Source organism: Mycteria americana, chromosome 4 (assembly GCF_035582795.1).
Source record: "Mycteria americana isolate JAX WOST 10 ecotype Jacksonville Zoo and Gardens chromosome 4, USCA_MyAme_1.0, whole genome shotgun sequence".
In the NCBI taxonomy this organism is placed as follows: domain Eukaryota; kingdom Metazoa; phylum Chordata; class Aves; order Ciconiiformes; family Ciconiidae; genus Mycteria; species Mycteria americana.
The window spans coordinates 90119715-90145947 of NC_134368.1; the positions used below are offsets into that span (position 1 = coordinate 90119715).

General features: G+C 44.6%; 1 protein-coding gene across 1 annotated transcript; it reads left to right on the forward strand.

Annotated features, from left to right (window-relative positions):
• Nucleotides 1–25795, forward strand: SCARB2 (scavenger receptor class B member 2). Its single transcript, XM_075501307.1, has 12 exons — nt 1–205; nt 8052–8209; nt 12126–12273; nt 13783–13971; nt 14753–14844; nt 15587–15706; nt 16645–16823; nt 17379–17497; nt 19428–19501; nt 20965–21016; nt 21674–21832; nt 23414–25795. The coding sequence occupies exons 1-12, from the start codon at nt 89–91 to the stop codon at nt 23453–23455; spliced, it is 1449 nt and encodes a 482-aa protein (XP_075357422.1). The 5' UTR covers nt 1–88; the 3' UTR covers nt 23456–25795.
• Nucleotides 25796–26233: the final 438 nt, after the last annotated feature.

Below are 26233 nucleotides of genomic sequence, written 5' to 3' on the forward strand. Positions count from 1 at the left end.
GCGGCCGCCCGCCCCCTGCGCCCGGCCCGGAGCCTGGCGGCGGCTGTGGCGGTGGCGGCGACGGCTGGGTCCCTCCTCGGCAGCAGCCATGAAGTCGCTGTGCCTCGTCACCGTGGGGGTCCTGGCCATGACGCTGCTCATCGCCAGCATCTCCTTGCTGGTAGCACACGTCTTCCAGACAGTGGTGGACCTGCAGGTGAAGCAGGTGAGAGCACGGCCTGATTCCCGCCCCAATCCCTCCTGACCGGTTTATTCCCTCCAAATAACCCTGGGAGAAGAGGGAGGGAAGGGAGGGGGCTGGTGGGTGGCGTTGTCTGGCTCCCTCCTTGCACCAGCTGTGGTTGGGCAAGGGCAGGAGCATCTCTGGGCAGTGAGCCCCCCCTGCCCTGCACCACCGGGCTATGCTGGGGCTCAGGATGGAGCTCAGGCTGCACTGGGCCTGGGCTGGGTAAAAATTGAGTAAATATGAGTAAAAATCAGTTCTTTTGAGGCAGCTTTACTGGCTGTGGGGCAGCAGCTGTAGTGAGGAGCCCTCTCCAGAGCAGCAGCACGAGGTGAGCAGGGGACACCTAAAGCACCCCTCCTGTTCTGCCGTCCCTACCATAGATTTCTTGCAGCTTTCATACAGTAGCTTGTTCTGCTGCTCCATTTACTGCTGCCTCTGGAGCACAGCCAGAGGTGCTATGGGCTGAAACACGTGGTAGGTTCCCAGGCTGGGTGATGACAGCAAGGCATTTCACCCTGTGGTTAAAGGGTGCTTGTACCACACTTGAGCGACACCCATCCGGGCATTGTTATGAATGCAGAGCCCTTCACTGCTTGTGGTCTGCCTAAGCTTTTGTTCCTCTCTCATACTGGCTCTTTGCTTTTATCTGGTGGTCTTGTGAGAAGGGTCAACTGTGTTAGTGTTAGTAACTCCCTTAAAATACCTGTGAAGCATGTAAATGAATAATTATTTATCTGCCTAGTCTGAGGAATATCGTTCTCTCTGTTATTCTGATGGAGAAACCAAGACTGCTAACAAATGAAGGGATTTGACCAGTGCTATTGTCTAACTGGTGACCAAAGTCTGCTGATCCCCTGTGATGCCCTAACTAATGTACTATTCTTTTCTTTCGGGTATTGACAGGGACCATTTCCTAACATAGAAACTGTATTGTCCTAACTTAAATCAGTTAGGTTTAGCGAGTGCAATTTTAGGTTGGCAGTCAGCTTAAAGCAAGTTGTGGCACTATGAAGTGTGCCTTTAAACTTCAGGGGATAGCCAAAAAAAAAAGGCTACCATAGGGTAAGCTGTCCTGCAGCCTGCCAGTGTGTCAGCTGCTCTTCAGGAACTGCTCATACAGCTACTCCTGCAGTGTTTGTTCTCAGGTACGTGCCTCTGCCATGCTGGATAATGGGTATAGTTACTAGATAATAATCCATTACCCTCTGCCATAGCATGGGTAATGGATGGTTTATCCTGAAGTCATTTGATCATCAGCCCATACCTTTTCTAGGCAGTCTGAAAGCCAGGCATGAAGTGATGTGAGTGTTAATATATGCAAAATTGTGTGCAAACCAAGCCAAATCGGCACAGCTTCGTATAGGCACGCGCAGTTCCCTCTCCCAGATCTTGGGTCTCTTTGGAAGGGAGTCTGTCATCCTCTGCATCACAGCAGAAGTTCTAGTTTCAAGTCTATTTCGTGCTCTTACCAAAAGAGCAGTGGGGTAAAAAAAAATGGTTTGGCGGGAGGGTGTAGGACTGTTAGGAATTAAGCGTGATCCTCCTTATGCGTATTATCTCTTAGCTACATGCTCCTTACCCTTAATGGTTGATTATGTAAGAGTAAGTTGGTATTCGCTCAGCAGGGCTTTCAGTAATGCAGGATAAAGTTTCCAGAGCTCAGTCTTTTCCTGCTTACTGCTCTTCAGCTCGTGCTAGCATACATCTGGATTGCACAGAATCAAGCGTCATGGTCCCTGCACTAGCCACTGACTCCCTCGTGGCCTTCTCCAGAAGCCACACACAAAAACTGGGGAAGTACCTCTTTCAGCCCCAAAGCAGTGTACTCCCAGTCACTCCGCTGATTCGGCTGTTTTCCACACATGCTTTATCCCACGTGAGCTTTTTCTCATTTGTGCGTAGTCTAGAAAGTTGCTGTCTCTTGTGTAACCATGTATGCAGCTTAGAAAATCTTGTGCAAATAGACAAATCTCAATTTGCCTTTGAAATGTGGCAAGACTTGAGCTTTTCCAGCTCTCTGCAGTCCAGGGCATTGGACATGACATGTTATCTCTGCGCTCTGGCCCTTCTTGGCCTCCTCAACCTCTCTGTCATTGGAGAAGTTGCAGAAGGGGCAAGAGGTTGCCCTTATGACAGGTAGTTCATGTTCCTTTGAGGGCTTTCCAGCAGTCGTGAAGCAGAGCTGACTTGCAGTGAAGAGCTGTCTTTGCAGTCTCAACTACAGCTGAAATGGAAGACCGCATTTTGGAGCAGCTGAAGCACCTGTGTCCAAACACAGGACCTGTGAACCACTGAGGACGGGTAGGGGGTTTGTGTGCTGCATCCTTTCAAGCCAAAGGCAGGGTTCTTGGATATAGAGGGAATGTGGGAAGAGCGGGGAATCCAGCCCGGTGTCAGACTTCACATCCCCTTGAAAATCAGCAGGCAGATGTGTAGTGACAAGGACAGTAGGAGCACCTTTCCTGGAAGGCATTCAAATCTTGTCAACTTACTCTCTGTCTTATTTGCCAGTCTTACTGGCTTTTTGTGAATTAGAGTGCCATGCCAGATCAGATGTCTAACTTCACAGAATCATAGAATCACTGAATGGTTTGAGTTGGAAGGGACCTTAAAGATCATCTAGTCCAACCCCCCTGCCATGGGCAGGGACGCCTTCCACCAGACCAGGTTGCTCAAAGCCCCATCCAACCTGGCCTTGAACACTTCCAGGGATGGGGCATCCACAGCTTCTCTGGGCAACCTGTTCCAGTGCCTCATCACCTTCATAGTGGTGAAGAATTTCTTCCTTCTGTCTAATCTAAATCTACCCTCTTTCAGTTTAAAGCCATTACCCCTTGTCATATCACCACATGCCCTTGTAAAAAGTCCCTCTCCAGCTTTCTTGTAGGCCCCCTTCAGGTACTGGAAGGCTGCTATGAGGTCTCCCCCAAGCCTTCTCTTCTCCAGGCTGAACAACCCCAACTCTCTCAGCTTGTCTTCATAGGAGAGGTGCTCCAGCTCTCTGATCATCTTTTTGGCCCTCCTCTGGACTCCCTGCAACAGGTCCATGTCCTTCTTATGTTGGGAGCCCCAGAGCTGAAGGCAGTACTCCAGCTGGGGTCTTAAAGGGGGAGAATCTCCTCCCTTGACCTGCTGGTCACGCTTCTTTTGATGCAGCCCAGGAGACGGTTGGCTTTCTGGGTTGCAAGCGCACATTGCTGGGTCATGTTGGGCTTCTCATCAACCAACACCCCCAAGTCCTTCTCCTCAGGGCTGCTCTCAGTCCCTTCTCAGCCCAGGCTGTATTTGTGCTTGGGATTGCCCTGACCCAGGTGCAGGACCTTGCACTTGGCCTTGTTGAACGTCATGATGTTTGCACAGGCCCACCTCTCAAGCCTGTCAAGGTCCCTCTGGGGACCTTGGCATCCCTCATGGCATCCCTTCCCTCCAGTGTGTCGACCATACCACACAGCTTGGCGTCGTCAGCAAACTTGCTGATGGTGCACCCGATCCCACTGTCCATGTCGCCAACAAAGATGTTGAACAGCGCTGGTCCCAATACCGACCCTGGAGGAACACCACTGGTCTCCACTTGGACATCGAGCCATTGACCGCAGCTCTTTGAGTGCAACCATCCATCCAATTCCTTATCCACCGAGTGGGTAACTCGTCCAATATCTGTTCGTTGTCAGGGGCTAGCACCTGAAACTCCATCGAATAAGGGAAAAAAAACTGTAATGAACAAGAATAAATTAGCTGCCCACAGGAGAAAGGCCTTCCTAGCTGCTAGTGGTGTTTGCCTTATGCTATATGTTGGTTATATGGTTATGTATTTTATTGCCATAAGCATGCAGTTTATGAATATAACAACCTTTGATCTATGCACCTAATTCCAAACTTGGGCCATCGGTCCTTTACCTCAAGTGTTTTCTTTATGCCCCATACCTTACACTGATAATTTTAGAAAACGCTTAATCTTCTAACCCCTGGAAATTTAACTGGGCTTTTGTTGCCAGCCATCTCTAGAGCTGGATTGTCTGGAGTGTTTAGGACCCAAAAGGACAGGGAAGGTATTTTGTCCCTTGATTTAGTTTATGTATTGATCTTTTGTTGTTGTTGTTGTTTAATGTGAAATACTAGAGCTCTCAGCACAGTTTAGAGTGGAGGCTTAGATTAAGGATCAGTTGAGATGCTCCTTTTGAGCAGACCGTTCCCAAAGTGCAGAGTCAGAAAAGTCTGCTCATGTTGGTCTGAAAGCTTACCCTATCACTTGTCTTAAAAGTTGCAATTAAATTCTGTCATAGATGAACACATAAAACTATGTCTTGGAATTAGAACATTTTGTAGTTCCAGGGAAAAAATATGAAATTTAATTTTCTGTGTAGGTTCCAAAAATGTTCGGTACCATTTCCCACCCCCACTATCACTGCCAGTAACAGTTACATTTGGGAGGGGAAGCTCGCTTTTTATTTGCTTTGTGTGGAGCATGGTCCAGACAAGGAAATGCCAAAGAATGAGACATCTGCAAATTCAGGACTGGCATGGTAACTAAAGTCAGTGGGAAGGATGCTTTGGTACACTTGAAATGAGTGTGGACTCCACTTGGAAAGGAGAACCCCTGCTGTGCTTCTGAGTGAAGACAGGAGATCATATTGTCCACTGGTTTTAGGTTGTGATCTTGCAGTAGGTACACCCTTGCATCTCTCTGAGACAGGATCTGAGTCTGAGGCCTCTCTAGGTTACTGCCTGCAGGACTAGCGTCTGACTTGAGGTTTCTGAATACTTTGTGTCTCTTGTTCTTGCATATAAATGTATCAAGAAGAAAGGTCTGATTCTCTGGCCTTATGCAGTACAGCAGCAATAACTACAGCGGAGCTGTATCTTTCACATATTTTAGATTAAAGAGCAGTCCTGTGATCTACTGTCTCACAGCCTGCCCAACCTGGTAGTAAACACAAGTTCTGACAAAAAACCAAGCAATCCCAGTCCTGTAACATCAGATCCTACTCTGGTGTGGAGCAAAGTCATCAGAGCTAAACTTGAATGCCATCAGCTGAGGGATGTGGACATATGTTTTGCTCAAAAATATGTGCCCATATTTTTCTCTCAGGTCCAAGCTGTGTAATACCATGTGATAGACCCAAGCATCCCTGGTGACATTTGGTGAAAATTAGAAGAGAGCTTACCGTTTTTTATTATTTGAGAGTTTCACAGGAGTCTATCTGAATCCAGCTCAGAAGTTTGTGAATCTGGGTTTACAACTGGGGCTGTCACTGTACAGGGCTATAAATAGACACGTCATTTCTGTGGGAGATCCAAACAGTGTCATGCAGATCCAGGAAAAAAATCACCAGGTGACTTTGTTTCATTACCCTTTTGCTCTGTAGCCCATCTCCCAGGGGATCACTTAAGATTCCAGAATCCCAAGAGCCTGAATTTAAACCAACCTGCCAGAGAAAAGCTCCTTCATTTCCTTCTTATTAATGCTCTTTGCGTGTAATCTAGTGCATATGTGTATACAGAGAGAGCGTGGTAGAAACCCATGTTACATTTAGCGATGCTACATTGTGTTGAGGAGCTTCTTGTTTTCAGTCTAGCTCAGGAGAAGGGGACAGGGGACGTGGCCTCTCTGCACATCGTAAATGTGATCCCTCTGTCATAAAGGTTAGACTGGAGTCTAAAACTGGAATGAATATGACCAAGGTGCACTTGGTTTTTTAAACATTGCACATTTGGACTGAGTAATAATCTCTCATTTTAGTTGCCTCATATGAGAGACATTTGAGCAATAGGTAGGTGCCCTGCATATGCTTAGTATTTGTTAGGGAACGGTTTAAATTCCTAGATACGGATGGTTAAAGTCAAGACAGACAATAGTTACTCTGTTTATCAGTGTCAAGCTTATACTCATTGTGTTACATGCACGTGAGAGATGTGAGCTTTATACAGCTTAGGAAGGGAGCAGACATCAGTAGTTCACTACGCCACCACCTCTGAAATAATGGACTTTGTAATGTGTTTTTTTGCATATGGAGGAAAGCTGTCACGGTCCTCTGTAGGTGTCTTACATACATTGCTGTCTTGCTCCCAGCCCTTTATGGTGGCACCATGGAAACAGTATGCCTGATTTGGGGAGATTTCCTGTTCCTGATCCTACAAACCAACTTCAGGAGGGCTCTGTCTGAATACAAGGATGAGCCTCCTTGGCATAGATCGCAAGAAAAGCATTGGGCTGTGTAGGAGATGGTGCATATGAGGTGCTGGTAGTTCCAAAGAAAAGCACAAAGCTCCTGAAGCATGTCTAAAATATATTATTTTTTGTGTTGTGCACAGAATACGTGGCTTGAAATTCTCAGCGGAAAGCAGTCTGCAACTGCGAAGCACTACCAGCTGGGTTGGCTTTCATTGCTGTTCAACAATACTGCTGCCATTCCAAGCTCCTGCTAATAAGTTTTTCTTTGAAACAGTCTTCTCTTTATCTAATCATTCAAAATTAAAATCTACATGGAGAGAAAACAGTTCCTTAAGTGGGAAGGCCAAGAATGAATCCTGAGGCAACTGTGGCTGATAAAGTTAAGACCCCATAAACAGTAACCAAGAAATGGCAGCTGTCCAGTCTTCCCTGCTTTTGAGCTTGCACTTACAATATTTGACTTGTTTTCTCAGAAGAATAAAAAGAGCAAGTGTTGATGAGACCCATTTAATTGCAAATTATTCCCCCCCTCCCCTTCTTCCATCTACAGGTGATATGGTTTTCAAAGATACAGTTTTCTTTGTGCATATTCCTGAAAATTCCACTCTGCAAGCCAAATTTCTCTTTACTACCACAGTAGCAGTACCAGTGTTCTAACTATATGAAAAGCCTAGATTTTGGTGGTGGTGGTTATGCTTTTATAATTGGGGTGAATTTTATCTAAAATGGAATGGTAATAAAATGAGGGGTTGAGACCGATATTACATGTTTCTAATGGAGCTATATACAGGTATGGTTGTGACTTTCCTTATAACATGTATGTGCTAGTAAGTAAAGGAATTACTGATTCATTACTTAAGTGCTTCTGTCATAAAATAATGATTTAGAGCTTTTCTTTTGTCGGTCCACGTTTTATTCGTTACAAAATAGACTGACAGTCCATGGGTCTGGAGATGCATGCACTCCCATTGCTGTAGAAAAGTAATTAAAGACAGAGGGTGAAGAATCTTTGCCCTACTCAGAGACATCAGAAAGGCACGAATCCCAGTATGCCTACATGAAAGAAATTTCTGTCACTTGCAGGTTTTTCTCACAGGCCACTGAAAAACAGAGTCTAATTGCTTTGGAGACAGAATCTCTCAGCTGTACTGGGATCTGACATTCTTAGGCAAAGAAATCATAAACACAAGGAATATAAGCTCTTTTTCTGGCCTTGTTACTCCTAAGAGGTCTCTCTTAGGACCTCTTGGCCTCTCACTGTTGAGTTCCACTTTTAGCTCTGATGTTGGCATGTTTCGTGGTATCTTACACCAGGTTAGGTTTTTGCTGACACAGGAAATGCAACAGGATCACTGTGTAATAGCTGGTAAGTCTTCATTCTGAAAAATGTCAGGCAGAAGTGTTTGTGGGAAGAAGTGGAACAACAAACCCAACAAACGTGTGCCCCTAGCCTGAGAGCCATTGTAGCTGGGTCTGATCTTGTTGATATTTAGTGAGATGCTTCAAAGTAAAACATATCTATAAATATTTGTAGAATTGGGGTCTCTAATCCTATTGCCTGTGCTTGTTCCAAGGGCATAGAATTCCTCTCTTTCCTATAAATATCATACAGTGTCTATCATTAACAGGTAATCTGTCTTTCTCTTGTTTCAGGGAACAGTATTGAAAAATGGCACGGAAACCTTTGAAGCCTGGGAGGATCCTCCTCCACCAGTCTACATGCAGTTCTACTTTTTTAATGTGACAAATCCTTTAGAAGTGCTTCAAGGCGATACTCCTCTTGTAGAGGAAATAGGGCCGTACACCTACCGGTAGGACCATTTCACTATTTTCACATTTCACTATTTTCACATTTCACTAAACCTGTTGTGTGTGAGGAAGCCAAAAAGTGGGATCCAGAATGCTTGGGATCCCATTGTAGGAGAAAATCTAGCTGTTAATGTGTGAGTAAAAGTTTATCCAAGGGAGCATGGTCATACACCACCCAGATAGTACAACTAGACTGACACTTGGAGAACCTGCAATCAGTTTCAGATTAAGCCAGTGACTTCTGGGCAAGATTTTGCTTGTGTGCTGCTGTTCCTCAGCTGCTGAAAACAGAGGAAGTTGTTTGCATCCTGGCCTGCTGTCTTATGACAGAAAAAACAGTGACTGACTGGGTGATGTTTGAGAATGTGGGGAGTGGAGTGTTGCATAAAAGTGTGATTCATGTGTTCACTCAGAAATTACCTCCTAGCTGAAGCTGCACAGTTCAAGTCAGTAAAAATGTGGCCAGAAAACCAGTTAGAGAGTGGTACTATGGGGATCTTCCTCAGCCAACCCTCACTATAAAACCTACTTAGATTCAGACATATCTACCATTTTTACAGACAGCGAGACTTACTAAGGCCACGTGAAGTGTTGGAGCTTATCCAGCTTCTTGAACTCTCTTTCTGGGTGGTATGGCTACACACTGAACAGTCTGAGTCTGCTGCGTGTGGAGAGATCTTAAAGTCACCTACAAATGAGTTTTCCTTTAGAGCTTCATTCTGCTCTGCTGCATGCAGTACTGTAAACCAGGAGCAGTCCTGTGGCAGGAAGCGTTATGGTCTTTGAGGTCATGGAGGTATGAAGACCACGGCGAAAAGGTTGATTTCTTATTGTCAGTCTCACTTCTGGTCACACACACTTGTTCAGACCGGGCACCGGCTGAGTACCAGAAGGAGTTGTCTTTACCTAAGCTGCAAAATGATCGGAATCTGGTTGTTAGTATTTGAAAAAAATACTGTAGAATAAAAGGGAGAGCCTTTGTGGTAGCCTTGGCCTCTGCAGTATGTCTTGCCTTTCTCTTTCTTTCCTCCCACACCTCAGCTTTGCTTCACCCTCCGACATCAATCTTTTCCCCTATCTCCTCTGTATTTCAGTACTGTGTCGGTTTAGCCTGTTGGCAAACTACATGTGGTGCTTTGGCAAAATACCTTGTATTAGGTAAACTAGTAGAGCTGGAGAAAAGATGAATAAGCTTTCAAGTTCCCAAGCTTTTCTTCAGCTCTCTGTAGTATAATGCTGATAATTAGTCAGCAGTGCATTCTCTGTCGGGAAGATAAATAGGGCCAGCTCTAGGTGTAACAGAGCTACATGAAATTGCATAGGCCCATGCTTTTCTGCACCCTGGTACTCAATCCCTTTTGCTAGCTTCTTTTTTCCCCTTTTCGTTAGCTCCAAGTGTCTTCTTGGTGTCACTGCACAGCATGGTTTGTGAAGCTGCACCTTATCCATGAAAGAGTTCAGTGGGATGGACAGGCCTGGTGGTGTAGCTGGCTGGGTTGGTCTGTACCCGAGGGGAGGCCCAGCCTGAGCTGCTGGTTTGTGGCTTGCTGGGAGAGCCTTCCCCTGCAACGCACGCCACAGGCTGGCTGTGAGCGCGTCGGGCGACGCAGGCTCTCCCTGGGTTGTTTATTGCAGTGCGAGGGAGGGAGGCTGCGTGTTCCAGCGCTGCTTGTTCAGTTACTTCTGGCTTGTTTGGTTAGCCTGATTTTGACATGTCTGAACAGGAATTGATTCTCCTGTGGTCTGTCTGATAGAAGAAAGAGGAAAGTTAGAAAGTGGAGTTCTCTTTTCCAGCAGATTCTTTAATCCTTGCCTAGCTGTCACTGCCGACTGTACCAGACTGTGAGCGGTGGGTGGGGGAAGAGAGGAATGTGGGAGGAGAGGGAGAGGGGAGGGATGTTGCAGACATATTGCATGCTCAAGCCAGAGAATAAATACCAAGTTTGTCTCACAGGCCCCATGTAGCAGAGCATTAAAGACTCATTTAGGTTTAGCATGTGGCAGAACACCTAAAATGCCCTAACATGAAGTGCATGGCTCAGTGTTTTTATAAAACAGGGTATTGAGGAGAAAGTTTGGAAGTGAGTGAACTCGCCCAGATAAGCAGAGGAAATAATCTAATGAGTCACAGAGAGGAGGTAGGGCAGCTAAATAGAATCTTTTCCTGCATTTTCTTCCTGCAGTTCATAGTTTTGACCAACATACGTTGTAAACCCAGTTAGCACAGAGGTAGATTCTGTAACAAAAATGTAGTAGTGCTTGTGTTTTTAAATCCTGGAAGTTGAATTTGCAGCATATGAAATAATTAATTATAAAGTGCAAGCTGCTTAGCTGCCCCAGCCTGCTGAGTCCCAAAGAACACTTGAATATTGTGTGGTCTTGCACACGTTTACAGCTTTTTGTCTTTAACATCTGAGACTTTCCTGCTTGTCTCACTAATCAGGGGGTATTATTTTCCTGTCTGGCCCTTTTAGAGTTGGAGAGGCTTCTCAGGTTAACTCTGGCCTATTTTAGGGAAAGCACTTCACAACTGTCCATTCCCATCCCCTCAGTTCAAGCCCTAGGTTATAAAATAGATAGCTGTACAAGAGGCTCTTGCCAAATCAAGCTGGAAGTGTTGCCAGACCAAAATGTTACTAGCTGGTAGGAATGCTGAAGAGTGGTAGATATGCTGTTTGTGTAAGGAAGATGGGAAATGGTTGGTTTCTAACAAGAGTAGTTTCACAGGCCTTTCCAGTTTGCTTTAAATTTGAAAGAGTGAACCAGAGTAATACAGCCTGTCATGAAGCTGCATTGATGGATCTAGTGCAGCCAGGGTAGGATCTAGTATCTCAAATGAATGAAAAACATCATAGCACAGGGTCTTGCAGAATAATTCACCTCCATGTCTTGGGACTTAAAATTTACACAGGAAGCAAAGCAATGTAAAAGTCAACAAATTCTTGAGTGAATGTAGACTTAATGAAATACAGTGCATTTCACTTCATGTGTATGCCAACAGGATCATGCCATAAGCAGACAACCTGCCCTTTCCCTTTTTGGCTTTGCTGATGACACATGTATAGCTCATTTTAAGCCCGAGCCAGCCAGTTCTGCAGAATTGTATGTTTCTTCTTTGTAAAATGGTAGTGGCAACGGACTGAATTATGGTTATGACATGTGTTTCAGGGTAATTAAGATCTGACTTCCTCATCAGGCCAGCAAGTAGCATTTGTTTCTTGCCAATTGCATTTGTCAGCAATCCTGGGTTTTATGCTACTCGTCTGAGTGCTTAGACAGTAACAGAAGCAGCCTCCCAGGGCCTGAGTAGTTCATGGCAAAAACTCAGTTGAATTTCTGTCATGTCCAGGATTCCTGCCTGAGAATTAAAGAGAAGAGCTAAAATAAGGCTTGTTCTGTGGTTGTGTCACATGTAAGCCCAGAAGTCCTAGTGCAAAGTACTTGGAAGCCAGCAGAGAGATGCTAGTAGGTTCTTAGGTCAGGTTAATGAGACTTACATGAAGCCTACATCTTGTTCTGCCTGGGAGTGAATTTTGCCTGCAGCAAAGAGGCAAAAGTTTCACTTTCAAATTGTACTTCAAGGGCAGTCCCATATGTAGTGCCTCTAAATCCTTCTGTACTGTCTGAAATTGTTCTCTTTCCTTGGAGGTTTTTAAAGATGAGGCAAAAATAAAAAGTGCAATTAGCACGTGGCGTGGCATTTTTGGAAGCACCCTGTGAGGTCTGATTCAGCTTACACTGACACAAAAGGGAGTTCTGTTGCTGACAGCAGCAGTAGCCGAAATGAATCTATTCCTAATGAACTGAAAATCCCATCCTTTATGTGCTTAAAGCAGTAGAATAGCCATAAGTTAATTGCAATTAATGTTTTGTGTACTTGTTTAACCTGATTAGAGAACGAACTCGCTTGCTTTTCAGAGAATACAGGCCAAGGGTGCACGTTCAGTTTTTGGACAATGGTACCAAAGTATCTGCTCTGAATCCAAAGACGTATGTATTTGAACCTCAGAAGTCAGTGGGAGACCCTGAAGTGGACCTGATTAGAACAGTTAATATTCCTGCAGTGGTGAGTTCTCTTTCATTTCTGCTGGGAAATCATCCTAACACACTTTATGACTAGCAGCTTGTTGCTTCATACTGTCTCTCCCTTTGTGGTAGATAAACGTGATTGAAGAACGAGAGAGGCAGCTTATGTCCGGGGCAGATACTGCATGCAGTTTTGGTTTGGACTGTTGTGGGGTGTTTTTATTCTGTTCCTCCCTCGCCATACGCCTCTGTAGTGTTAGTGCCTCACTCTTGCACTGAGAGTTGACACACATTTCAGAGATGAGCAGAAATCAGGCTTGTTTGGTTTCCATGAGTAAGTGAAACTAGGGCATTAGTGATATCAAATGCATAGGAGGAACTCTGACTTTTGAATGAGAAAGTTTGGAATACTTGGGGTTGTTTTTGTCAAAATTGCAAAAATTGCCTCCAATTCTGCATCTCAAACTGAAAAAAAAAATTATAGCAGAGGAGTTTCAGATACAGCTGAATGAAAAGGTGCTCTCTGAATAAAATTGAAGTTAAAACATGCACCCCCAAACTGTGTTAGGTGAAAGTACTCTGCAAAGAAAGTCTCATTTTGGTGATCAGAGGCAGACCATTATTTTTGGTCTCATACAGGGATAGTATGTAGGGATAGATAGAGAACAAGCAGATCTAAAGCTGTCATACCTTCCAAAGGAAGTTAGACGTACTGAAATACTTGTTGGTTGTGTAACTAAGCCTTTACTCCCTGTACTAGTTTAACTGACTTCAGTTACAGGGTACATTCATTTCTACGTTTTCCCCAGCATTTCCAAAAATGTCTTGTCTGATTTTATGAATGAATACATAAATGCCCTGTATATAGTAGTAGATAGGACTCAGCTTACTAAAAGTTGCAAACAATACAGTCACTGTATTTACAATTCCTCCCAGGCATTTGAGTGGTGGTAAGTATTATCTCTTGTTCAGATTTTTAACCGTGATGTACTGTAACAGGCAGTACTAGAAGAACTACAGGTTGGTTCGCCCAAGGAATATTCCCTTCTTTTGTTTTTTGCTTTTTTGAAGACATGTTGTAAAATCACTTGTCAGCTAGAAAGGAAATAAATTTTTGTATTGTTTGCGTTTTGGAGAAATGGCTATCTTTTAAAAATAGCTTTTAATAATGTAAACAGTAACTTCGAAGGGTGAAATTCGAAGCATGTCTCCAGCTGTAATATACTTGTGAAATTCAGGCTGTTTAGAAAGCGGTTTTGCATATTTCACTTAAAATCCATTCCTAAGACTGTGGCAGTTAATGGCATGGAACTGAGCTGGTTGTGTGCCAGTGCCAGGCTGAACGGGAATCTGCAAGAGCACATCCCTGTGGGAGAAAAGCTGAAGAACCTGTTAGCCAGCACATCACTTGCCGCGAGTGGAAAAAATGAAACTGAAAAGACAGTTGAAACATGTACAGTGCTGAAATGTGTCTGTGAGTGTATGCAGCTGGTAGTATTTATTCTACAGTAAATCTGACCATTGCTCCCTTATTCCACTCCCCTGGCAGACTGCGATGGAGTGGACCAGGTCAACCCCTCTTCAGTTTGCCACAGAAGTGCTGCTGCTTCTGTACCAAGAATCCCTGTTTACAGTTCACACTGTTCATGAATTACTGTGGGGCTACAAAGACAGGCTCCTGTCAACCATTCATCTTTTGCATCCTGAGATCGATCCAGTATTTGGTTTCTTTAATAAGGTAACTGGTATGCAACACTTACTGATGCTTTAGATGGGGAATGATGTCATTGCTACAGAGTTCAGAGTGTCGTCATCAGCCAGTTGAGAAGGATGCGCTTGGACTGAGGCCAGGAGGTGGGCTGCAGGGATAGCAAAAGGATGTTCCTTCTTCACTTTGGCTGTGTCTAGGCACTGGCTGGTAGCACAGCTGTGAGTGTTTTATCTGACTTCCCTTTATCAGGTATGGATAAGCTTTCCAAGGGTGGATGTAAAGCACTCCGCTATTGCCTGTGCTCACTGGAATAACATGGGCTTTGTGGGGCCAGTTGTGCAAACTACTAGAAAAATTTCCTGACCGTTTTCCTTAGTAATTGATTGAAATTGCATGTTATTTCTGTGGCGGAGCCATTACTGGCTTCCACAGTGTTTCTGGTCGCACATCATTTTGGGCTGTGGGGACTCCTTGTTTCTTGGAGATCATCTGCAGCACTCAGGTTGTTTTCTGTGGGTTTATTTTTTTGCTAAGGGCTGTTTTTTCAGTGGCAAATTTCAAAGGAAAAAAAGGCTAATCTAATGTTCTATTTCCTTCACTCGGGAGGTGTAAGAATCTAGCCCAGTCACTTCCACCTCATTTATATTCAAGGTGGAGTTTCATGAATTGCACTCACCTCAGGGGGAGTCCATCACTTCTAGGGTGGATTTGAAGTGATGACAGCTTAAACTCCTGCCACCCCTTGTAGTTATGAGCCAGGTGTTACAGAATGAGCGGAATGATTAAAAACTCATGTATCTGTTTGCAGATGAATGGAACCGATGATGGAGAATATGTTTTCCTAAGTGGGGAAACGAACTACCTTAATTTCTCAAGGATTGTGGAATGGAAAGGAAAAGAGTAAGTTTTTCAGTGTGGTGTGGCCTCTGTCAAAATCTGCTCTTTTTCACATTTTGGATGAACATAAGCATTGTTTACAAAAAAAAGGTCCTTTTATTCTGAGGATGGCGGTAGCTCTTAGCTGCTGTAGCTTCAGACCAGCTCCCCAGTATTTTGGTATGTGTCATATAACTATGAAAGGAAGACAGAAAGGAAGCCCTTGGAGAGCAGACTGCTGTGAATACTCACCTCTGAACCCCTGACTGCCCCTTGGCAGAGGTGACCCTCTCTCCACTCCCTCCTCTAGGACACCCATCCCAGCCACCTGTGGGGACAGTATTCCCGCATCTACACAGCCGGTGTTCCCAGACACCACCCTTCCTTGCTGCTCTGTACCCAGAGCCAAGGCTGGGACATCTTGTGCCTGGGTATCTAACACTTCTTCAGCAGGCAGCATGTGATACAAAGAAGCCAAAGATGAACTACCTAAATCATCCCTCTCCATTGAACAAAACATCTACCAGCAATTACATACATGGGAGGAGCTCTTGCAGACGTAGTCTTGCTTGCCTGGCACCAATTTAAAGAGACTATAGATGGAGTTTAAACCCATTTTAATCTCCTTTTTTGTTAGCGGAGCTGAGGCAAGAGGACTTGGCACTGTACAGGTCTGATTCTCGTTTGCTTAGACCATGAGCTGGCATCACCTGACCACGGCTCAAAGATCTTTTAACCTTTACTCTCTTTGCTTCGTTTTCTTCAGGTCATTGAGCTGGTGGACAACAGAGACATGTAACATGATCAACGGAACAGATGGGACATCCTTTCACCCGCTGATTAGCAAAGATGAGAACATTTACGTCTTTTCTTCTGATTTCTGCAGGTAAGGAGAAGAAAATGTCACTCTTAAAGCAGAGCATTTACGTCCATTTCTCTTGAGGTTTCATGTTAGGCTGGTGTTTTTTCTTCCTGTGATTTTATTTAACAGTATGACTATTCTGCATTTATTCATGGTATGAAGGATGAGAGAGTTACACCAAAAAAACCCAATCTGCATCAAATTAAGGATGTGCTATTTCAAAATAAAGACAAAGTGACAGTTTGGAAGATGATTGGAAAGACAGACTGGACTGCCTTGCAAGACTAGTAATGAGGGGAACGGAAGGATTTATATGAATCTTGCCTGAAGCTTCTTTCCTCCAAAATCTTCTTCTGTGCCTTCCTTTTTTAGAGAACCCAGACTGCCCTCTTCAGAGATTCATGACTTGACGTAATGCCGTTTGAAATGCAACATGATGCAGAAAATCTTGGTGTTTCCTTCCTTATGTTCCACCTTGTCTCTTCCCTTGCCCATTTCCCTGTCTGTGGAGAACAAAACTGATCTGAAATTCTCTATTTAAATCAATACAGATGTGTGTTACTCTAAATTCAGGACTTGCCAAATTGTTCTGTCTTCCACAACTGTGTTCCTTTCCTTGTCCCTCTCAGTAGCATGTACCAGCACTGTCTCACACAACACGCAATAGCAACACGGGGACCAGAGTGAGACCCTGAAATGCAGAAGGCAGGCATCGCTGTCCCTGCAGCAGCACAGTTGGCACAGGATCATCTATTTTGTGCAGCAGCAGAATGACGAGATGTGTATTTGCTGATCAAAAGCCTATTAAATTTAATACAGAAGATCGTTGGAATGGGCTTAAACCAAACCTCTAGCTTACTGTAAACTTAAGTTGATACACAGGCATCAGCAGAGACATCTGCAGCAGGTGTCAGTGTGTGCTCAAGACTAACAAACCTGGGTCTGGCTTTTCTTCCTTGCAGATCTTTTTACCTGGTGTATGACAGCTCAGGAACTGTTGCAGGCATCCCAGCCTACCGCTTTGTGCCCTCTGCTATGGTATTTGCCAACACGACGGTTAACCCAGACAATGCGGGATTCTGCGTGCCACCAGGAAACTGCCCTGGCACTGGTGTCCTGAATGTCAGCATCTGCAAGCAAGGTATGTTACCAGGCGGTGGAAGCAGACTGGAAGGACATCAGCGGGGAACATACTTTCCTTCCTGCCTGAAATATAAGAGGACAGTTTGGTGAGGCCTGTAGGGTTATGATTGTACTCAGTGAAATTGGCCACCAACAAGCGATCGTTTGATTGTAAAATGCAGCAGTGACCTGAGGAGATGTTCCTGTCAGATGCTGTCTGCTCCAGCAATGTTTTAAATCAAGGAATCAGAAGAAAGTACCAGGATGCACACTGAACAGCTTGGGCATTTATCCTCTGCTCTTATCCAGGTAGCTGTCACATCTGAGTAGTTGAATGAAAAAGTGCAAAAGACCAGCATGCAAGCTTGAGACATGAAGCCGTGCTGATGCTGCACAAGGGAAAATTTGCTTGTTCTGACGACAGAGAGTCAGAGCGCTGATTTTGTAGCTCTAGAATGGACTTTTCCTTTCACTGTAAATGGCACAGTGGGAAGAGTTTTGAGGTCCTCAAAGACTTCCTCAACTCCTGCTCTGCCTTTTTTAGGTGGTGACTTTCTATGTTTTCACATTCCAGGTGCTCCAATATTTCTATCAGCTCCACATTTTTACCAAGCAGATCAAAAGTTTATAGAGGACATAGAGGGCATGCATCCCAAAAAGGAATATCATGAGACATTTCTGGACATCAATCCTGTAAGTGCAGCCTATTTTAAAGGGTTATATAGGTGAATCCAAGCACATGGGTTTAGGTCACCTTCTTGGATGGTGAGTATCGACATAGTCACACTGACCTCAGGGAGGCTTTACTAGTTTATGTGGAACTGATCTATTTGTATGTGCTTGTATAGAGCAAACTTTGCTGGATAGCAAGAATTAAAATACTTTTCCCATTGTGCCTGTGCAATTAGAGATGCCATCAGACTGGTAATGATGAGATGAAGGGGTTAAAATATTTCTTAGAAGCAGTTGAGGCTACTTTTCCTGTTCACCCTGCCATCCCAGCCATTTGGGTATTATCTTGGCTGTGTTTTCCCCAAGTTGAAGAAGCTAGGTATGTGGACTAAAAGAGCAAATCAATAACGATTCAGTGGATGTTGGACTCAATTTAGATAGCATGGAGTCATGAGAGGAGAGATACAGAAGCGTGGTGATTATGTCTTTCATGGAAGTTTACAGAATTGTTGGTATTCTCACCATGAAATGTCAGAAATAAAGGGAGCTCACAGCTGATGGTCCATGGTTTTACGCTTGTGGTTTAACCCTGGTAGGCAGCTAAGCACCATGCAGCTGCTCACTCCCTCCCTCCCAAGCAGGATGAGGGAGAGAATCAGAAGGGTAAAAGTGAGAAAACTCAGGTTGAGATAAAGACACTTGAATAAGAAAAAAAAAAAAGGAAAAAAATAAACAAAGAGAAACAAAACCAAGAAAAACAAGTGATGCCAAAATCCCAGTTGGTCACCACCAGCCAGTCCTCAAGCAACAGCAGCCCTGGCAAACCTCCCCCCCCAGTTTTTCATCGCTGAGCATGATGTCATATGGTACGGGATATCCCTTTGGCCGGTTTGGGTCAGCTGTCCTGGCTGTGTCCCCTCCCAGCTTCTTGCCCACCCTCAGCCTACTCGCTGGCAAGGCAGCGTGAGAAACAGAAAAGGCCTTAAGGCTGTGTAAACGCTGTTTAGCAATAACTAAAACATCCATGGCTTATCAACACTGTTTTCATCAGAATTCCAAAACGTACCCTGATACCAGCTACTATGAAGAAAATTAATTCTATCCCAGCTAAAACCAGTACAGCACTGATCTCTACATCGACACATAGGAACGTAGGTCAAGGGAAAGAGCAAAATCATGACCTGCCTAGTTTACAGAAGCAGAGTACTCTGACTCATCAAGCTGTTAAGTGTAGCTGAAGCAGGAGGAAATTGCATCATTCCTCTCTTAAGGTCTAGTGCAGATGCTGCTTGGTATCTGGTTTGGTGCCAGGTTCTTCCTGTTACCCTGCTCCTACTTGCCCAGCTTTTTTGTACTACTGTAAAATGAGCTCTGCGCCTCCCCCCTCCCACCCACTCTCCAGACTAAATTTTGCTACTTGAATGAGGAAGATATTCCTGTGCATCCAACTGCAACTCTTGCTGTAGTGGTGGCGTTACTGTGAGAAGTGTTTCACGCTCATTATCTCTGTGGCCGTATGCTCCCATTGACTGTGGCCAGTATCTGTTTTTCACCCTTTAGAAAGAAAGGTTTGTCTTGTGGCTGAGATTGCCAAGTCTCTGCAACAGCACTCAGAAGGCAGAACAAACAGCTGTAGGGTGTTTCCAAAACTACAGCTGGATCTGGAAGAAAGGGGATCTCTCTGTAGCCGAAGTGTAAGTTTGCACAGCACAGCACGATGGCACCCTTATCTCTGTTGCAGCCTCTTCACATCTCCTTAATTAAGAGGCAGACTGGAATGTAGGTATACGAGTTACAAGAGTATCTTGGTGAAGGAAAATAAATAGTAATGCTAAGTGGGTCTTGTCTTGCCTTGTCAAGTCCATACCAGTGTAAATATTAGGTTGTATTCCTATTATTTCACATTTAGTCTTTTTTTTTTTTTTTGACACTGATGTCTTTTATTCCCCAGCTGACAGGGCTTGTTCTGCGAGCAGCCAAACGGATGCAAATCAACGTTCATGTCAGAAAATTACCTGAATTTTTGTAAGTGTTCTCTGCTGCCAGGTGGATATCTCGGATCTGATTTGATATTCAAAATTAATTTTCTGCAGTCTTCAGATGGAATATTGGTTGGAGAGAGCGAATGAGAGAGAGAGAAATCCAGTCAAATCTCAATTACAAGTGGCAGTATCCTCTCTTCTCACAGATCAAGTAGATTTTGCAGCTCCATCTGCAGAGTAAAGACAGTATTCAAGAAAACCAAGATATTATGGACAGGTTCCACGTGGTGCTTGTGATGGCATGAGTCATATCACACTGGTTTGTTTGCTCAGAGAGGTCTGCCATAGTGGAGTGCGGCTAGAGCTCAGAGAGTGGCTACTCACTGCAGTGAGGACATGCCATCCTACTCTTCACAGCTTTTAGGAGACAAAAACATTGTAGTTACCATCATTTCTCAGCAGTGGTCACATGAAAACCAAATGAGAAGGCATGACCCCAGACAGGGCTGCCCGTGCCTTTCCCCAGTAAGCACAAAAAGCAGACCAAGTGGTATGTCTCACAACAGCAGGAAAATCCCATCTAAAACTCAGGAGGGAGAGCTCATTTGATCAGCTGGAGGGACATACCTTGCCTGTGACTACATTGGTATGATAAAGAGAAATCTTGGTACTGCAGCTTTGGCAGTCAGTACAGCCCTGCAAATGGAACAGTGTACAATCCCAAGTAACGTGTGAGTAAAATGCCCCATTTCTTTGTTGCGAGGGGATTCTGCCTGGTTTTCTGGGTGTTCCAGATTGAGGGGGCTGTCCCCAAACTGCAGCTCAGTTGTGCAGAAATACTGTTCCCTTCATCTTGTGTCTTTCTGACATGTTGATTTACTCATCACCAATGCTGTGTGATAGCTGTTCTTCCTGCTCAGCTTCTGAGCTGATGTTTATTGGCATAGCTTTGCTATATATTATAACTAAAAAATAAATATTTTATCTGCCCGATCCTCTTGGGGGAGTCGGTGGTGTTTCTTCAGAATAGCACCACCTTGTTTTCTAGTGCCCAGGAGCTGTTACATGAAAACAACTTAGAGGAGTAAGCTGTTATTTCATGTGTGCCAAATGTTGGGGGTTTTTTGCTGCTATGCACATGTTGCTTGGACAATAGTTTCTGTGTTTTACAAATATGAGTAACCTTCAAGATCAGCATAGCTTAGCATTCCTGCTGACTGGCACAAATCTGTCATTCAGTCAGTTATTAATGAGCCTCTTATGGATCCCTCTCTTTCCCCACCGAGTCCCAAAGTATGCCATTGCTCCCAAAACAGAATTTATTCTTCATCTTGGAGACTGAGATTGTTCTATTCCAGTAGGGAGGTGAAAATTGACAATAAAAAGGAGCAGCCCAAAGGTTTTTAGGGACAGTTTCCTCATTCATTGTTCTACTCTAATCTGTCTTCAAAACCCTCAAGCTGAAAAGTTGCAAAACGATAATTTTTAATTTCTTTTTTTACACAGTGAAACAGGCAACATCCGAACGCTAATTTTCCCAGTGATGTACATAAACGAGGTAAGTATTTTTGTTATTTCTTTGCAGCATTGTGGTATGTTTATGCTTGCAAAAATACTGTCTTTGAGCTAACCAGAAAAGAAAATGCTGGTTTTATTGTTGTTTTATACAGTGATAGGTAGGAAGCTGTTGCTGTTTCTTAACTAACATCCTCCTGCTGCATGATGACCATAGCATTAAGTTTAGCCCTGCAAAACACTCTCAGTCAGAAAGTCCTTTTAATTTCAAAGGTACTGGCCACGAGGAAAAGGGCTGCTCAGATGAGGAGGCGAGAGTTCACAAGACCACATCTTTTTTTGAGTATTTTTTTGTGAATATTCCTGGGCTGTAGTAGGATCACTGAATTCGTTGGATTCGGGGAGGACTCTAGGGGACTAGTTTCGATGACGTACACCATTATTCCAGGCCTATATTATTCCATTCCTAACCTGAGAGTTAAAAACCACTACTTTCTTTTGAAATGCAGACTAGATGACCCTTCTGGCCACACGAGGAGAGCTAAGAATTCTTAGAGGGGAAGTACATCAAGAAGCAATGAAGCAGGGGTGGAGAGTTGTGGGAGTGTTGTTTCCCTACCCTTCACAAAAGTAAAGCAGTCTAATAGAAAGGAAGAACAGAAATAAATCTTTTTTTTCTCTTCATCTCTCTCTGCTCCAGAGTGTTCTGATTGATGAAGCATCTGCCAGCAAACTCAAGCACGTCCTGCTGGAAGCCAGTGTTGTAACTGGAATCCCCTTCGTAATCATGGCTCTAGGAATTGTTTTTGGGGTTGTTTTTACTGTGCTCGTGTGCAGGTCCCGGGGAATAAGTGAAGAGGTAAGTAGCATTTGAATTTGACCTTGCTTACTGTACATCTGCCTGTATTTGATTTTCTTTTCGTTGATTTTACCTGTACAGTGTCTTTCTGCACACAAATATTTTTATACGTTGTTTTTGTTTAAAATAACCTTTCTAGGGAAGGGAAGTTCTAATAGACTCAGAATAAATGCACCAAAACAAAGGAATGGAGCTAATATAAGAAACATGGTAAGACAGGTTGTATCTTCTGTGCCTAATTCCCTTGCCAACAGTAGTAAAAAAAAAATCAGCCTGTCTAGAGGACCCTGAAGGGAAAGATGCAAACGTCCACCATAGTTGATGGACAGATTTAGTCAGCGACAATCTGACAGTGTTCTCAGTAGAAACAATTGTGTTGTGCCAGTTGATTATTTTTCAGAATCATAATGCAAATTTATGACCAAAGAACAGATGAATTTTACATGCAACAGCATGCAGAAGTTTTATCCAGACAGTTTCTACATCTATTTATGAAAAGTTCTGTCACAAACTGACATGCTGGCATTAAGGTTGCTAGTCATGTTGAAAGCTGATGCCAAAATTCCACCCTAATAGGCAAGGCAGTCAGGTTCAGACAAGACAAACTGTGGATCCTTTGGTTAGAGAAATAGCCTGGGTACTCTAGTAGGCTGTTTTCTCCTTGTAGTTGCTGTGGTCTTAGTGTGGTCTTGCTTGTATGATGTTTCGTAAATACTTTCTAACCGTGTGAGAAAGCACCCTCACGCCTACCTCCAGAGCACCCAGCCACACTGTGCGTATGCTTTGTCTTAGTCAGTGGGACCCATCTGGGTCAGTGGGTCCCTCTAGCATCACATCTCCAGTGGGACTAGAGATGTGGTAGTAGTGGCAGCAGTGGCAGCACTTGGGCGGTGAGGTCTGCAGCCTCCTTTCCTCAAGCAGTGGCTTTGAGCAGCTGATCTTTGGCTCTCATGGCTTCCTTCTTCATTTTCTCTCTGGGTACCCAGGAAGCATTTCATGAGCAGATGCTCTCAGGACTGTAGTTCACATTCCTTTACAAGAGAGACTGGTACTTTTTCCTTTGAGCTTTTGAGCCTGCCTGTGTTGTTGGCAGGGTCAGCTAGAGAGTCAAAACTCTCCCATTGCCTGAGGCCCCTGTCCCAGGCATTTCTGCCCCACCCTACATGTATAGCTTCATCCCAGCTCTCTTGGATGTTCTTGAACACTGCACAGGGATCAAAATGACAAAGGGACACCTAAATTCCATGTTTTCTCTACATTGCTTTTGTTGCTTCTCCTGCAAACAAAAGTAATCCAGCTAGTTACAGCTCTCCTTGTGATCCCCCTCCCGCCAGGGTGGTTACGGTCTTCCATCATCTGTAAGGTGCTACAGTGAGCCTGAGGTCCCTGCCCAAGCTGCCATCCACCCTCTGGCGCTTTTTTAGTGCAGTGCTGGTTCTCTTACAGGAAATTGTACTTAGAAGTAGGAGCCAAGAGCTTTTTCCTTTCCTGTTTGGAGTCTCAGTGATCCAGCTTCCCCACCGTGGAAGCTCTCTAATGTGCCACATTTAACTTTGCTGTGTTGCAATTTTTTTCTTTCAGAGTACTGAAGATGAAAGATCCCCACTCATCAGGACGTCTTAGTAGATTTTCTTTAACACGTGAGCTTGGAGAACAAACTATTAGAGCTGACCTAATACCAACTACCGCTACCCAGCGTTGTCCACTATGGAGAAACGATCGTGTCAAGTATAACTTTTTGTGCTGTAGAGATGGAAAAGAATCTGCACTGTCAGCAAGGGAGGAGACTTTTCTTACCAGCTAAGTTACAACTCTAAACCTACATTTTAAAACTGCTTGAGATCCTGCTTTTTTCAGCCCCGCACTCTCTTTGTACCTGCACTGACAGCCGTAGCTGACCATAACCACTATATCAGCGAAAATAAAATGGCCTGATTCATTACAGGAACGACACAGGTAAAATTTGCAAATGGCCTTAGGAGTGTGGGCTGCGAAGTACCCTTCTAGAAACAGAGCAGGCTCCTGTATCGCCCAGGAACAACGGACAATTTTGCTGTAGGCCTACTATTGTCTTTTCTGTAAAGTATGGCACACTACTTATTACCGGTATGCACTGACTGTTTATTATTAATGTCATTGGTCCTTCCACAAAACTGATTTGTACAACGAATCCAAAACAGAGCGAAACTTTGTTAAGCATCTGTAGTTACCAGGTAAAAAGAAGGCGATGATTAGAAATGCTTTTCTGTACAGATCTCTTAACTGTTCTAACTCTGCACAGGATCCCGTTGCATGTTAGCGATGCATTTATCCTTAACATTTTAGGTTTTTTCTTCAACATAAAAAACAAAACACAACACAACATTGTTCCTGATGGTGGAGGGTACAAAAATGGTGTTCTTTTTTCTCTGGTATTTGTGTCACGGTTATCAGCTGTGTGGTTTAATGTGAATGCAGACTTGGCAGTTACATTTACTGTTTAGGATAAAAGCACACCTCCGTATTAAGGTATGTGTAGGGCCTTGAGAAGTCGTAACACTTTTTTTACTTGTCAAGTGGAAACTTGTTTTAAAAATCACAAAAGTATTTTTTTCCCCAATTAAAAGAATATTCTCATTGAGAAGTATTTCCATTAGATCTAGACAGTGAAACATATTTTTAAAATGTATTATTGTCTTCTAAATAGAGGCATTGGTTTTTGCATTGTTTTGGTTTGGGGTTTTTTTCCTAGCTGGTGATTTGTTCAACAGTTGTTCATCTGGAGCCAGTTCTGACCAGGAAGTTTCATGGTGACTGCAATTATTTATTAGCTGTATTAGCTAAAAGCACCTGGCACAGCCCAGGGTCCTCACAGTATTGCAGTTGCAGCTTTGCCTCTTCCATGTGTTTGCCTCAGCAGAAGGCCAGAGCTGGTATCCTAAACCTCGGCCGAGGAGCAGGACTCCGGTCGGACATTCGCCTGCCTGCTTGTTGCCTTGAGAACTGCAAGCGTATGCCCAGGAAACCAGAAACTCATCACAACTTTCTACAGCGAGTCGTCTCAAAGGAGTTGTTCTGGAGAAACCTGTCTATTTGACATCGTGGGCTGAAGCTGTCACCTCTTCTCCGTGCACCACCACCTCCCCCACCACCCCCCCAAAATGTTGCTTTCTGGGCAGCTAGGCTGAAAATAACACTCTGTGAAAACACCTTGGGACTTTCTTTGCTCTGCTTTTACCCAGATGCTGCTCTTCTTGCCACATTCTGGATGCCAGATACGTTGTGGGAGTTACAGCCACCTCAGCGCTTTTATGCTATTCATGTCCTTCCCTGGCCAATTGCTGGAAAGAACCTGTCACGCAGGGAAAGTCTAGTGGATTTTCTGTCCTAGCTGCCTCCCAAGTCCTACGGCGGCGAAAGCCTGACCCCAAATTAATGGTGTCAGGAAGGGGACAAGGGAAAACTGCTGATTCCATTGTAAGGCAGATCCCCAGTAAGAACGGGGTCTTTCTGAGCCAGGGATCCTGCGGGTATGGAGAGACCCCCGGCTGTGTGGGACTGTAATCAGCCCGGTACAGCCGTGTGGATCTCTTTCTTGAGTCAGTATACCCTGACTTCTGTTGGGGGTCGATGAGTCTCCGTCGGTCCTTGAGTTAAAGGAGCTGTATTGCTCTCCTGATAGAGCTCGCTCCGGTGTCCGCCTGCCACGTGGGAATAGGCTTCCAGGCACTGTCTTCAGAGCCTGTGTCTGTGAGCAGGTCATTCGTCCTGCGCAGCGCAGGCCAGAGATGCCAACAGGCCTCCGCGCCTCTCTCGTGCCCCCCAGGTCCCTCAAAAGCACGCTCTGCCTCATCTGCGTCTTGTGCGGCAGCGTTCTCCACGCACCCCAAGTCCTCCGTGAGGCTCCAGGCATTGCCCACAGCTTTCCAAGTTTCCTTCGCAATAAATAAGCCATCAGGTTACTCTGACAAAACGGTCACGTTGCAGAGGGTGAAATCCCGCGAGGGCAGAGTGCTTTGGCCGAAGTGGCTTCCCTTAGAACAGGGGGCTGCACCCCCCTACCCCTACCTGGGACTTGGCCCTTCAGAGCTGTTCTTTTTCTGAAGCTTTTTGGCTTTCTGAATCAGTGTTGCGCTTTCTGTTTCTCTAACGTGATACAGCACTTTAAGCTGCACCTTTATTTTCTTTGCTCAATCCCTGCAGTACCTCCGTTCTACGACCTCTTGCTGAGAAGGTTTTTTCCCCGCGAGATTTTCTTAACTCTCTGTTAAACCAGAAGCAGGACATTCTCTTCTCCTCATACACAGGGACGATCTCTTTAGGCTTCTTACCCTTTTTTTAACTGTCCCCCGTGGGTGGGGACTCGCTGCTAGGCGGCCGTCTCGGGTGTCGTGTGTCCCCCCCCCCCCCCCCCCCCCCCGC

Bases quoted from the DNA above. Each gene is read 5' to 3' on its own strand.
- SCARB2 (XM_075501307.1), top strand. From the start codon at position 89: ATGAAGTCGCTGTGCCTCGTCACCGTGGGGGTCCTGGCCATGACGCTG. The intron at 12,274-13,782 runs GTGAGTTCTCTT...CTCCCCTGGCAG, and splicing joins CAGTTAATATTCCTGCAGTG to ACTGCGATGGAGTGGACCAG. The intron at 21,017-21,673 runs GTAAGTATTTTT...TCTCTGCTCCAG, and splicing joins CAGTGATGTACATAAACGAG to AGTGTTCTGATTGATGAAGC.